This window comes from Ptychodera flava, chromosome 2, assembly GCF_041260155.1.
Source record: "Ptychodera flava strain L36383 chromosome 2, AS_Pfla_20210202, whole genome shotgun sequence".
Taxonomy (NCBI): domain Eukaryota; kingdom Metazoa; phylum Hemichordata; class Enteropneusta; family Ptychoderidae; genus Ptychodera; species Ptychodera flava.
The window spans coordinates 49,011,323-49,025,777 of record NC_091929.1 but is presented as its reverse complement, the minus strand read 5'-3'; the positions used below and the strand labels follow the sequence as shown (position 1 = coordinate 49,025,777).

At 39.7% G+C, this 14,455-nt stretch overlaps 1 protein-coding gene across 1 annotated transcript; it reads left to right on the top strand.

Annotated features, from left to right (window-relative positions):
- Nucleotides 1–3,236: 3,236 nt before the first annotated feature.
- Nucleotides 3,237–4,649, top strand: LOC139150816 (uncharacterized). Its single transcript, XM_070723218.1, has one exon. The coding sequence runs from the start codon at nt 3,237–3,239 to the stop codon at nt 4,647–4,649; it is 1,413 nt and encodes a 470-aa protein (XP_070579319.1).
- The last annotated feature ends 9,806 nt before the right edge of the window (nt 4,650–14,455 follow it).

Here is a 14,455-nt window from a genome sequence, read left to right as displayed (position 1 = left end):
ATATACTTAAAGCCATACTGCAAAGTGCTCCAGTGTTGTCTGCACCAGATTTCACTTTGCCATTCAAATTAGCTGTAGATGCTAGTGATACGGCTGCTGGTGCTGTTTTATTGCCAAAAAATAGTCATGGGATAGATCACCCTGTTTGCTATTTTTCACGCAAATTTAACAAATCCCAGAGAAACTACTCTACAATAAAAAAGAGTGTTTATCTTTGATATTAGCTTTACAGCATTTTGAAGTTTATGTTACTTCTTCAAATCAGGCAATAGTGGTTTATATTCATCACAACCCTCTTGTTTTTCTGCAGAAATTATAAGGAAAAAAATCAGAGATTGTTAAGATGGAGTTTAATGTTACAGGAGTTTAATCTTGATATTATACATATCAAAGGCAGAGACAATTTAATTGCAGACTGTCTCTCTCGTATTTAGAGTTTATTGTTGTTCACACTTTTAAGATTACATTTGTAAAAGAAAGATTTGTCTTTGAAAAATTTCTTTTTTGAAGAGGGGGTGTGTTATGTAGGTCATTTTCACACACTCATCATGACCTGAGTTCAATTAGTCTAGAACATTCTCAAGGTCACTGCCCTTAATGACCTTACAACCTTGAATTCAGTTAGTCATGTTTGGAATGTTCTGGAAATTTACTGAGTTGTGCAAGAGAGATAATTTTAGAACAGTAATTAGCATGTCAATAAAAGTTCTAGATTGTTCTTATATGCTCTTATGTAAGCACATGGGTATAAATAGGGACATGCACAGCTTGCAGTCAGACTTTTGGGATCGTGTCTCTTGTGTGTTACTAAACTCCAGCAGTATTAATTTCAAGACTTTTCAAGACCTTCACTGCCACGCTGGATTTATACTGTGGACTTTGTGCAACTTCAAGCCTGCAAGCCAAAGGACTGTTCATTCATCCGACTGACTGTTACAACTCTGAGACTGGAGCTTTGCCGTCCCAGCTGAGATAAGTAGTCTGTACACTTTAACAGTTTGTAATCTATCCCTGACTTAGCAAGTAGTTTTATTTTTCGTAATAAATTTCGTTTTACACGGAAACTGCTGAGTTCACCCTTTTGTTCGTTTTCTCTGCATGTAACAATATATATATAAATATATATATATATATATATATATATATATATATATATATATAGATATATATATAGTATATGGATATATATATAGTTATGAATGTGACTTCTAAATATTCATAAAATGTTGGTTGCAAATGGATTTACATAAAAGATGTTACGTTCACACTGCTGCACACAGCAGGGTTTGTGGTTTCACAAGACCACAGAAAGACCCTAGTAGCCCAGTGTACGATGCTATGAGTTCCCGGCATTATACAGTGGTGGACGGGAGGTTGTAAGCCTTTCACACCACGCTGGGAAAACACAGTATCATACACAGGGCCATGGAGCTAAGAAGGTACCAAGAAAGGGGTAAGAACGACCCAGGCTTGGTGCAATTATTCTAGCCAAAGGGTCGTGCGCCAGCTTTTCTTACGTGTTTGCTTTGCAGCACCAGCTCATAGCAGGCGGTGCTGCACAGCAACACGTTAGAAAAAGACTGCGCACGGCCGCCGGTGAGCTGCAAGTTTTGCAGCTACACCCTGGCAAGACTAAAGCTAATACACGCATAGTGCTGGCGCTTGTGCTATTCAAGTGCATTTGAACTTTCCAGTTTATTTTGTGTTATTAAGTTAGCCACAACAATAACCGTGGTATTGCTATCAGGTGAGATCACCACTGATCAGGTGTGCTCGCAGCCTGGCAGATGTCAACCATACAAAACTCGTTCACTGAGGCCTCTGCAGTCCGTCAGCTGTGCAAATTAAGCAGTCCACAGAGTTAAGAGAATAAAGATGTGACGTAGTGTCATGAGATTATTATTCATGAGCTGTCATTACTATTCATGAGGGCATGTATATCTCTCTTGGCCCACGTGTACTCAAGTCAGTCTCCAGCTTACCATCACTCTATGTACGTAGCTTAGAGCTTAGTGTAATAAAGTAGCATCTTAGATTATATAGTACTCGCTGTTTCCAGTCGTCTTTACATCCCTTCATCATTGGAATACCAGCCTTGCCGGCCCCGACACGCTACCACATAACCGTCAATACCAACGTAACCTTGGTTATATCACATTGGAGCCAGCGGGTGTGATTCTAACTCACATTCTCAAGACGGACTTTGAGGAAACCTGGTTGTAACAAAGCTTAACCCGTGAGTACTTTAAAGACACTATAAGCCGTATGTAAGACACACTCTGAACTTTGAAAATAACTGTGTGCTACTAAAAGCTGAGAGACTCGGAACGAACGCTTCTATGGTTGTTGTAACCTGACTTTGCTACAAGCAGCAAGTTAAATATCTGCCGGAACTTTGGAAAGTTATCTGCAGGGGAGACTGTCGTCATTTTTATGTATGCATTGGTATGTGGACATACCATCATAGCAGAATCTCCGATACCTGAGATATTCCGCTGGAACTGAATTTGCTGATCAACTTAATACTGGTGCAGACGTTGCCGTGTGGACGTAGCTGATAAACCAGAGACGAGAAGTTGGATGTTGTGAGCACTGTCAACCTAGCGGAGAACTCAACCATAAGCAGCAGAAGCAAGTTCACAGAAGACGGGGGACAATTAAAGAAGACAAAAGAACTTTTGTGTGAAGTGAACTTAATTGAACCTTGCCATGGACACTGTCAATGAAGCAACCGGACTTGCTTTTTTATGACTTTGAAATTTCTTGAAAATTTCTGTGTGCAGAGAATTTTCACAATCTTTTTGTTTCAGTGTTTAATTAATCTTTCAGTATACGCGGGAAGACACACCTGTTGGCGCAAAAGACTGTAAGTACTAAGATAAACACTTATTGAAACAAAGTCTTAACGATCTAAAGATAGGTTGTTTTTCTGGGGTAAACGCCCCTTAACTAAGTACCTGTGCAAATCGTACGACAGGAAATTTGCATTTCTGTGATTGTGCACTGGTGTATCTTTTCATTAGTAGTGAAAAACAAAGATAAGAAGCCGTGGGAAATACTATCATTCAGTTGCATTCAATTAAGAAATTTACACTGACTGGGTGGGGTCAACACACTTGTGGTTGATACCATTGCATTCTAGGGGTGACCAGGTAAGTGTATATCTCTTACTACAGCCGTGTGCTAGTGAATGAATGAGTATGTCCGATACGGAGGGTGAAGTAAGCTTTCCCAGTATGACAGAAAGCCAAGACCCGACAATTAAACAAGAGCCTATTGATGATTATGGCGCAACAAGTGGTTTAAGTGGAAAAGAATTAGCTGAAAACCTGTTGCATCAAAAGGAAATTCTTCAGCTCAAATTGAATCTGTATAAACAAGAGCAGGCAAATCACACGCAGCATTTAGAGAGAGAACGCATGCGTCTGGATGCAGAAAAACAAAGATATGAGCTGGAAAAAGCAAAACAAGAAATTGAACTAAAGGCAGAAAGGGAACAGCGCAAACACGATTTGAAAATGAAAGAATTAGATGTACAACAAGCGAAAGCAAATTCGCATGATACGGATTGTGAGTTCAATGATTGGACTGCTAAACTCCCTCAGTTCAAGGAAGGTGACAATGTGGACACACATTTGCGTACATTCGAGAGGCTAGCTCGAACGTACAGTTGGCCTAAGCGGATTTGGCCAAAGAAATTAGCTCCGACTCTTGTAGGTAAGGCCCAGGAGGCATATTCTAGGTTGAAAGAAGACGATGCCCTAGATTATGATAAGGTCAAAGTTGCTATACTTAGGAAGTATGAGCTCACCAGAGAGTCATACAGAGTTAAATTCAGAGCTTGCAAACATACAGATGAGGAGACATTCTGTATGTGGGGTGATATTGTTGCCGATACTTTTGACTGCTGGATGGAAACAAGTGGGGTTCCGTCATTAAATGGTGAAGAAAAATATGAACGGGTACGTGAACTATTCATAATGGAGCAATTAGTTGAAGGCGTGCCCAAACAAATGCAAACATGGTTGAAGGAAAGGGATCCTGAAAACTATAAGGAATTAGTAAAACTTGGTGAGACATATAAATCTGCACATTCTGGCGCTGCTAGCGATCAGACTGAGCGGAAGCTGGGTTTCAAAAGTTTTAACAACAAACATAAGCAGCAAAAGGGTGAGGGAAAGAAGTTTGATAACTCATCCCTGAGTGGTGAGAAGTCAAAGCCCTCAGCTGCATGTTATACTTGTGGGAAAACTGGTCATTTGGCAAGAAATTGTCCCGAACAAAAGTCTGATAAAAATGCAGGTTCAGCAAAGACAAAGGTCGTTGGCCATGTCAGAAGTCAGGATGACAAAGGCTATGATATTTGGGCTGAATTTGGTAATGATTATCTACTTGGGAGAAATACTTATGTTGGGTGTTTAGACGGTAAACCAGTGAGTATTCAGAGGGACACGGGTTGTTGTCAAACCTTGGTAAAGCCAGAGTTTGTACAACAATCTAACTATTTGCCTGGAGAGACTTGCAATATTAGTTTTGCAGATGAAACAGTGCACGAGGCGCCTGTTGTCAAAGCCACATTGAAAGTGAAATTTTCACTGGACCTTTACGTATGGGGGTATGGAAAGGTATACCCAAGGACGTTCTGCTAGGTGAGGACGCGCTTGCCTTGCAGGATCGCCGTGCGTTAGTGGTCACAAGACGTCAAAAGAAAGTGCAGGACGAGCGTGAGGCTATAGTTAAGCGAAATGAAATGGCGTCTGGCGTGAAAGCAATACCTGTTGAGGAATTGCCGACTCTCAGTGAAGCAGAAGAAAGTGATGATGACTTCGATGAGGAAGTAGAATCATCTGATGAAAGTAACAGTGCTTCAAAACACATTGACAAGGTCAATGAAATCCAAGAGGTAATTGGGTCACGTGACGAACACGATGATTCACTGGGTATCTCTAGATTGTTTGATGAGGACAATTTAAACAATTGGAAAGCGGATGATGTAAACAGTAGGAGTGAGTGTAATGATACCTCCCATGATGCATCAGTCCTTGATGAGCAGATTGATGAGACTTCATCAGATCTGAGTGACATCAGTGATGATGAGGAAAGTGATGACATCACTTCAAAAGTGTCCAAGAATATTTCCACTGGATTAAAATGTCAACAGCAATATGCTGAAATATTAAGATTAGATCGGGATAAGTTAAGAGAACTTCAATCGGCCAATCCTACTCTTGCAAAGGTGCGAGAGCATGCAGATGCAAATCAATCGTCGGAAAATCAAACTGGATTTTTCTGGCATGAGAAATTATTGTATCGTAAGTGGATTTCTTCACATAAGGTGCATGAAGTTAGACAAATTGTAGTACCAGCGGAATGTCGCAATGCATTGCTAAGAGTGTCACATGACATACCTCTGTCAGGACACCTTGGCATTGAAAAGACTAAACAAAGGCTGCTACAATACTATTATTGGCCCGGTATTTTCAAGGATGTTGCAGAATACTGCAGGACTTGTAGTCCATGTCAAAAATCTGCAAAACGGAGAGCATCTGAGAAAGCTCCTCTTGTTTCGATGCCTATTATAAATATACCGTTTGAGTTAATCGCAATGGATATTGTGGGTCCCTTGAAAAGAACTCAACGCAGAAATAAGTTTATTTTAGTCATCGTGGATTATGCAACTCGGTATCCAGAGGCTTTGGCTATGCCAGACCAGGAAGCCGAGACTGTTGCGACAGCATTGATCGAAGTTTTTAGTCGGATGGGACTACCTGGTGAAATTTTGACAGATCAGGGTACAAACTTCATGTCACGCCTTATGACTGATATGTGTGCGAAGTTGAAGATCTCAAAAATTCGAACGTAACCATATCACGCACAGTGCAATGGATTAACGGAACATTTTAACGGAACGCTCAAGGCCATGTTACAACGTTTCGTAGCGGAAGACCCGAAGGAGTGGGACCGATATTTGCCGTACCTTCTTTTTGCGTATAGAGAAGTACCGCAAGCAAGTACGGGTTTCTCACCTTTCGAGTTAATGTATGGTCGAAGTATAAGAGGACCACTCGCTGTGATCAAGGATCAGTGGACTGAGAAAAGTTCACAGGAGGAAAACTTGGCGCAATATGTAATAACGATGCGAGAAAGGCTTGCCGACATGAGAAAAATTGTCAAAAAGAACATGGAAAAAGCCCAAGCACGACAAAAACGGTGGTACAATAGGGGAGCAAGGAAACGTTCTTTTAAGAACGGTGATAAAGTACTTGTACTCTTACCTTCCTCCATGCATAAGTTGAGTGCTCAGTGGCAAGGACCATTCACTGTGGTGAGGAAAGTCTCGAACGTTGATTACGAAATTGAGCGAGGTGGCCGTAGAAAACCAAAGCGGGTTTATCATATCAACATGCTGAGAGCATGGAAAGAGAGAAATAAACTGGTGTATTTAGAAAACTCTATGTACTACACACCGGAGGATCAGAGCACAGAGACTTGGAGAGATGTAGTAATTGCGGATTCGGTAACTGCGGATCAGCGTGCGGAACTGTTACGCTTACTGCAAGAGTACAGTGATGTTTTAACTGATGTACCCGGTTGTACTGATCAGGTAGAACACGATGTGATAACTACTGACGAAACGCCAATTTGTCAGAAACCATATTGTCTACCGCAGGCAGCTAAACAGACAGTTAAAGAGGAACTGCAGAAAATGCTGAAAGCTGGAATTATCACTGAATCAAAGAGTCCCTATGCCTCGCCTCTCGTTTTAGTCAAGAAGAAACAGGGCGGAATTCGATTTTGCGTGGACTATAGAAGACTCAATAATGTTACGGTATCTGACGCATATCCTATGCCTAGACTAGATGAATTGATTGAGGAAATCGGTGGATCGAATTATATATCGACGATCGATCTCACGAAGGGATATTGGCAAATTCCCTTGAGCAAATGTGCTCGGGAGAAGTCCGCCTTTATCACTCCTTTCGGACTGTACGAGTTTACTGTTATGCCATTTGGGATGAAAAATGCGCCAGCCACTTTTAAGAGGCTTATGGATAAGACATTTAATCAGCCCAGAGAAAAAGCATATATGGATGACTTGGGTCCACATGATCATTCATGGGAAGATCATGTTAAACACCTGCGTAGCATATTTGAGAGGTTGCGTAGTTGTAAACTAACTGCTAGACCAACTAAATGCTATCTTGGTGGCAGTGAAGTTTCTTTCATTGGTTACGGTGCTGGAAGTGGAAAAATAAAACCTATGGCAGATAAGGTTAATGCTGTTGTCAATTATCCAACACCAGTGACAAAGCGGGATGTCAGATCATTTTAGGATTAGCAGGATACTACAGGAAGTTTATCCCAAATTTCTCTGACATTGCGACCCCATTGACTGAGCTGACGTGTAAAATAGCCCAGCCAATGTTCAATGGACTCAGAGCTGTGTGGATGCTTTCAAGAAGCTGAAAGATGCTTTAGCATCATCACCAGTTCTGGCGGTTCCAGATTATAATAAGCCGTTTGTGGTGCAGACAGACGCGTCTGACCATGGTATTGGTGCAGTTTTGTGTCAATATGATGACAAGGGAGAGAAACATCCGGTCCGGTATATTAGCCAAAAACTCCTTCCCAGGGAGCGAAATTACCCAACTATAGAAAGAGAGTGTTTAGCCATTGTTTGGGCTGTGGAAGCTTTGAATCCTTGCTTGTACGGGAGAGAATTTACAGTTCAAACAGATCACAATCCATTAATTTGGTTAGACAAAATGTGTAGTAAAAATCGTAGGTTGTTGCGATGGAGTTTAATACTGCAAGAGCATCAATTTAAGATTGAGTACAAGAAGGGCAGCGAAAATACAAATGCAGACGCATTGTCGCGAATGTGGAGCTCAGATGTACGGTAGTGTGTGAAGGTGCATGAATGATGTAGTGAAAGGGCTGTAGTGACCTGATATACACTGTTTTGGAAAATGCGTGTTGAATTTTCAACCCTTATAGTAATGGTGTTTGCCCAGGTTACTCTACCCGACTTAGTCAGTAGTTTTTTTTGTCATGTACTTTCCTTTAGATTCAGTAGTATTAGCATTGTATTATTTCATTTTGATTTTTGCTGATTTTCTGAATTATTTTGCAGTACTAGTGATGTAGACTCCCTGTCTCCATCAAAATAAGGAGGGAGGAATGTGACGTAGTGTCATGTGATTATTATTCATGAGCTGTCATTACTATTCATGAGGGCATGTATATCTCTCTTGGCCCACGTGTACTCAAGTCAGTCTCCAGCTTACCATCACTCTATGTACGTAGCTTAGAGCTTAGTGTAATAAAGTAGCATCTTAGATTATATAGTACTCGCTGTTTCCAGTCGTCTTTACATCCCTTCATCATTGGAATACCAGCCTTGCCGGCCCAACACGCTACCACATAACCGTCAATACCAACGTAACCTCAGTTATATCACAAAAGACAAGAAATTAATACAGACATCTTGGTGCAATAAACCCATGAACAATGATGGATGAAGTTGTTGCTGGAAAAACTGCAGTTGGACAATTGGTTACAGTTGTGACGTAAGTATTACTTTTTGAAAAAATTTGTTACTGTCATTCAGTACAAATTAGCAAAGGCACATTAGCTGCAAGTTTTAGCAATTTTCAATCTTCATTGTTGTGTGTATAAACCGCAGTTTCGATAGCTATATAACAGCCTCTTGAATACCAATATTCTGCTTAACAATGTACTGTGTACATGTTTAACAACCATTGTTATTGTTGACAAATGAATTCTATTCCAGACTGAAATTCGATTTTCAACAATAACAATGCTAAATATACACATATGAACTGGGTTAATAATGTATGTTGGACACTCATCATGGCTTAAGAAGTAAAACAGGAAACTGCAGTATATACACAAAACAAGACTACTTGAAAATTGCCAAAAGTTACAGCTGATGGAGCTTTCAACATGCCGGATTTGATTTCTGTCAGATTCAGTACAAGGAGCTCCGTGTTATCCTATACTGGAAAACTTTCACAGCCCTGATACCTTCTAAGGGCTTGGTCAGGGATGTGCACATAGCTGTACCAGCCCTGAGAAGCTAGAGAGATAGCTATTAAATAATATCCCAAGTATAGCAAAGTCAGAAAAATAACTAGCACAGGTGCATTTCACATCTACATACTTAGTGTGTCAACTGTCCTACACAGTCCTTCTGCAAAAAGTACATTCAATATGGGTTTGAAAAAATGAGCTTGAAATTTAGCTTCCAAATCAACCCTGTAGAAGCAAAGTGTACAGTTCTGTACTTGGGTTGGGGAGAGGGTAATTCCAACGTAACCGGTACATGTATGTCTGCATGGGCACCATTGCGCCGTGTGTTTACAATGAGACCTTTACAGGGAGGTAAGCTTTCATGTGACCAGGGTGAGAAGGGGCTGAAAATTTCAACAGGGCTGGTACGTGGATGTGTTCATCACTGTGTCTGAAATGCTGAACACAGTGGTACTGGGAGGTAAACAGAACTTCTGGTACATGCATATAGTGTTAGGCACGTTACATACCTACAGCACACATTCCTATATCAGGGCTGTGTAAAAATTACCCCTGCTACAGTGTTGTCAAGTACATAGGTGGTATTCAGATGTGCTCCTCAAAGCTGTGCTAGGATGTTGTATAAGGACATGGAAGTGCCAAATCTGCATTTGTCATTTTGTTTAACCCCTTGACTACCTATTGGGCCGGATATATCCGGCGCCATATTGAATTACCATATACCTTGAGTGCCGGAAATATCCGGCACAGTAAAATATGCCTATTTGCTTCGTTTTTGTAGCTAAAAATCCTGTAATTTCGGCATCGGCACGCAGCGCGACTAAGATTGATGTATTCTGATCTGGCCTCAATGTGATTGCGCCCCCGTACGTCCGAGTATGGCCAAAATCCGGAAGCAAATGTCGTGACCCATGACCTCGACCCTGAAAGGTCAGGCTGATCACAGAAGCGTCGTGCTGATTGTTTACAGTTTTTAGAAGTACGGACGATCGCGAAGATGTTTATGGGTTGAAAACAAATGATTTATATGTAAATATGTTCTATTAACAGCAATATTCGTGAATGAAACTAGAGGAAATGCAATTTTTACTATAAGCCAGTGAAAGTTTATAGCAGCCATATTATCAATATGACTGGTCACATGACTGGTCATGTGTTTGGTCATGTGATATGTTGTTCCCTAAAATGCGTTTTTAAATATTGTGAATTATTTTTTGATAAATAATAACCATTTGAGATGCATGTTTCTGCAAGGGATTCATAAAGCAGGTGTTTACAAATATAAAATGTGTTGATTTTCAAGTACAGAATCATGTCAGATGCTGATTTTTGTGGTCCATTTACTCTGCCTTTTGTGAGAAAAATCTTAAATTGGTACATCTATAAATAAAGTAAAGGGTAGTTATTATTACATATATGTAAAGTACGGATAGTTTTCAATCGGATTCGAACCCACAACATACGGCATCAGTCGCCTAGCTGAAAGGCCTGAGACAGAACCAGTCGGCTAAATCTCCACTCCCAAAAAGAGTGGTTCAATAGCCGGCTAAGTTGTTACATTTTTCTGACTGAGACCTTTCAACACGTTGTAGAGTTCGTGAAGCACTCACGCACGCATGCTCACTATCATACATCGCACAAACACACTTTATCGAAGCGAAGAAACGAATTTCATCGCTTTAACTGGGCGAACGATAACCTCGGGGACAATTCTGTCCACCAGCAGTGTTACCGACCCAGGATAGAAAATACGGATAGTTTTCAATCGGATTCGAACCCACAACATACGGCATCAGTCGCCTAGCTGAAAGGCCTGAGACAGAACCAGTCGGCTAAATCTCCACTCCCAAAAAGAGTGGTTCAATAGCCGGCTAAGTTGTTACATTTTTCTGACTGAGACCTTTCAACACGTTGTAGAGTTCGTGAAGCACTCACGCACGCATGCTCACTATCATACATCGCACATACACACTATATCGAAGCGAAGAAACGAATTTCATCGCTTTACTGGGCGAACGATAACCTCGGGGACAATTCTGTCCACCAGCAGTGTTACCGACCAGGATAGAAAATACGGATAGTTTTCAATCGGATTCGAACCCACAACATACGGCATCAGTCGCCTAGCTGAAAGGCCTGAGACAGAACCAGTCGGCTAAATCTCCACTCCCAAAAAGAGTGGTTCAATAGCCGGCTAAGTTGTTACATTTTTCTGACTGAGACCTTTCAACACGTTGTAGACAATGCCATGAAAATTGCAACTGTATTCAAATTTGCGTCATTTTATGGATTCAAAACACGTCCTGATGCTTCAAATATTCATATTTTTTGCCAACTCTGGTCACATGCTGTGTCATGTGATCAGTCACGTGACCTAAAAATACAAAACTTAAGTATGAAAAGGTGGGAAATTTCATGCTGATTCAGAAAATATATGGTTTATTGGTACTTACTTAATTTATACTCTAAGCAGTGTTCATGCAATGACCACACCAGAGATTTTATCAATATTTACATAAGGGGCCTGGTATATAGGAATACATTGGCCTTGGTAGTCAAGGGGTTAAAGATAAAGGCCAATATGGCCATCAATCACACTCCCGCACACATGAATCTATGCTTACTTGGTAGATTATGGCTTAGTCCTGTTGTTCTGATCTCCATTAGCCACAACTTTGGGGCTTTCTGTCAGCATTTTTGTTCTGCTTATCAACTGCAGTTTCCCATTCAAGTCATTGAAGCATGATTAAATCCAAAACGTTACGCTTCTCAGTACAGTATGTACATGTAGCATGTCATTGTTGAAAATTTCATTTAGGGCAGGACCAGAATTCATATGTAAATTATAAAAATGATCAAATATACAGGCTGTGTTTACAAACATAATACTTTGCATTTTAGTATGCTGTATAAAGTAGGCCAAGAAACTGTAGTTGATAAACAGTACTAAAATACTGAAGAAGTAGTCAAAAGTTACAGTTAATGGAGCCTAACGTTTACTTATTTTGAAGTACATCATAAATGTGAAATATATCATCGACTGTTACCTACCAGAGTGATAAAATTCTTTCTCAAAAGGTCTTTCTAACTTCTTTGCAAGTCTCAAAATGATATAGCACTGTGACTCTAATTTATCTTGCCTTGTAATAAATTCATTTTGATATTCTGGGATTGGAATTCATTATCATGACATTCAAACCATAGTTTTACACATTTTTTGCCAGTGCGCAGTTGCTGCAAGGCCTATGACATTAACAATAACTTGTAAGAGCTATCTTTGTCATACTAAGAGACTTGCCCTGAGAAGTCATGTCAGATTATTGGTGCACTAGATAATTGCGTTCCTGCAGTCAAATATGTGTTCAAGATCATGGCTAATTTAGAATGCTATGAACATTCCAATATATTTGTACAAATTCCCTAAATATACCAGTAGCTTGGCCTTGCCCTTATTGCACTAGTAGCTGGGCACTGAGTGTTTTACCAGGAGCTAATATTGTGCCTCAAATTTTTATACTTAAATATTTTATATTCAAGCATGCTAGAAAACTCACTTTCCGAGGAAGATGCAGCCCTGTTAAAGTTTGCTCGTGTATGAAGGAGCAAGCAGTTTGTGTTGTTTCTTGAAGGAGTAATATTCTGCAGCATGGAAAGAGACAATGTTGTGCTAGGTTTGCTTAGTTATCTAGGGTTTCAAACTTTTATTACATCAGATGTGTGAAAGGAACATGTCAATTTACTTCTGGTTTGACAAAGCTGGGAAATGGGCTGACAATTATGAGTGGTCTTAAGTGTGCAGGGGAATTCCCTGTGAAACAGCCAGCAATTTTGCATCAGATGCATAACGTAAACTTTATAATATTATGTTATCAATATTATTTTACAAGTAAAAGTCATAAGAATGCCATTTCCAGCAAGTATACCCTTGTAAGTATTAGCTTTGATTTTATTGCAACAGGTACTGTTTCCTTGAATTGATTTTGATGATTGTTGTTGTTGATTTTTTAATGTAGCTTGTACGATATCTACCTAATTCAGCTGTTGTTAGTGTTTCAGATGCTTGACAATCCTGCTTTGTGTAGCTCCATCACATAGAGGACCCAATAGGCCATTCCATGGGCTGATAATCCTCCCCTTTATCTGCGAAGTTTGAAGAAATCCAATTTAAATTTTGAGGATGGTCAGAAATAATTATTCCCCAATATGGTTCATATTCAACTAGTATATGAACAAGAAATACATACAAAAACATACATTGCACTAATGGGCTTATCGTCAAACTAGATTGAACCAGAATCGGCTTACTGTTGAGCCAGAGGAGAGCAATATTGATTTATCAATAAGCCACTATGTAGCATTATCTGGTATATGGGCAAGTCCCAGTGGCTTGCTAGCAAGCCTAGTTCATACTGTAGTGGATTGCCTGTAAACCATGGTTTAGTACTAACTGGCTGAAGAGAGCATTTTTATGAGTAGAGAATTTTAAAAGTTATTTGTATAATAACTGGTACAGTGAAATATGTACTCTTGACGAACTTTCATGTTATCGGAAATTTAAGAGTTCTCTTATACCGGAAAAGTATATTCCCACTGTGAAAATAATTCAGATACATATGGTTATACTAGCTCATCTAAGATGCTCTTCTCATCACTTACGAATTGAAACAGATAGAAAACTAAAAACTGATGTACATAACGAATATGCTTGTTCTGCGATAGGAACGAGGTTGCAAACGAGTACCACTTTGTTTTACTATGTAACTTTTTCGATAGTTTAAGGTTGAAATATATTCCCTGTTATTATTTCAATCCTTCGACAGAGAGAAAATTCATGTCTCTGGTGCAATCATTTGATCCTTATATAATTCAGCGTCTAGCAGCATTAACATTTCATGCTATGAAATTAAGAAAAGGGACTACTGAACAGTACTGAGATTGTTGAGTACGTTTTTGTACTATGTACCTGTCAATTTATGTACTTTCCTTCATGTAATGTTAGAGTGTATTGGGCTTAAGTCACTGAATAAAAGACCTTATTTGAACTGGCTTAGAGGGAAGCTGAAGTGGTCTTGGAATGGCATGTATATATGCTGTACCACTTTCAGATGTAGCTTGCATACAAGCTATTTAATTCTTAGCTTGGCTTGCCCGTAAGCCAGTATTGATAATCAAACTGGCATGCACAGAAACCAGACTTGGCATGCCAGAAAGCCAAATATAAGCTAAAATTCGCAACTCGAAACAATCTGTTTACTGACAAACAAGCCGGTTTATTTTTGGCTCGAATTTAGCTGGCCGGCAAACAAAGAAAAATTTTCATATATCATAATATATATATATATATATATTATATAATTTTGCTGCTGCATGGAAACGAGGTTGAATTTCAATGTTCTCAACT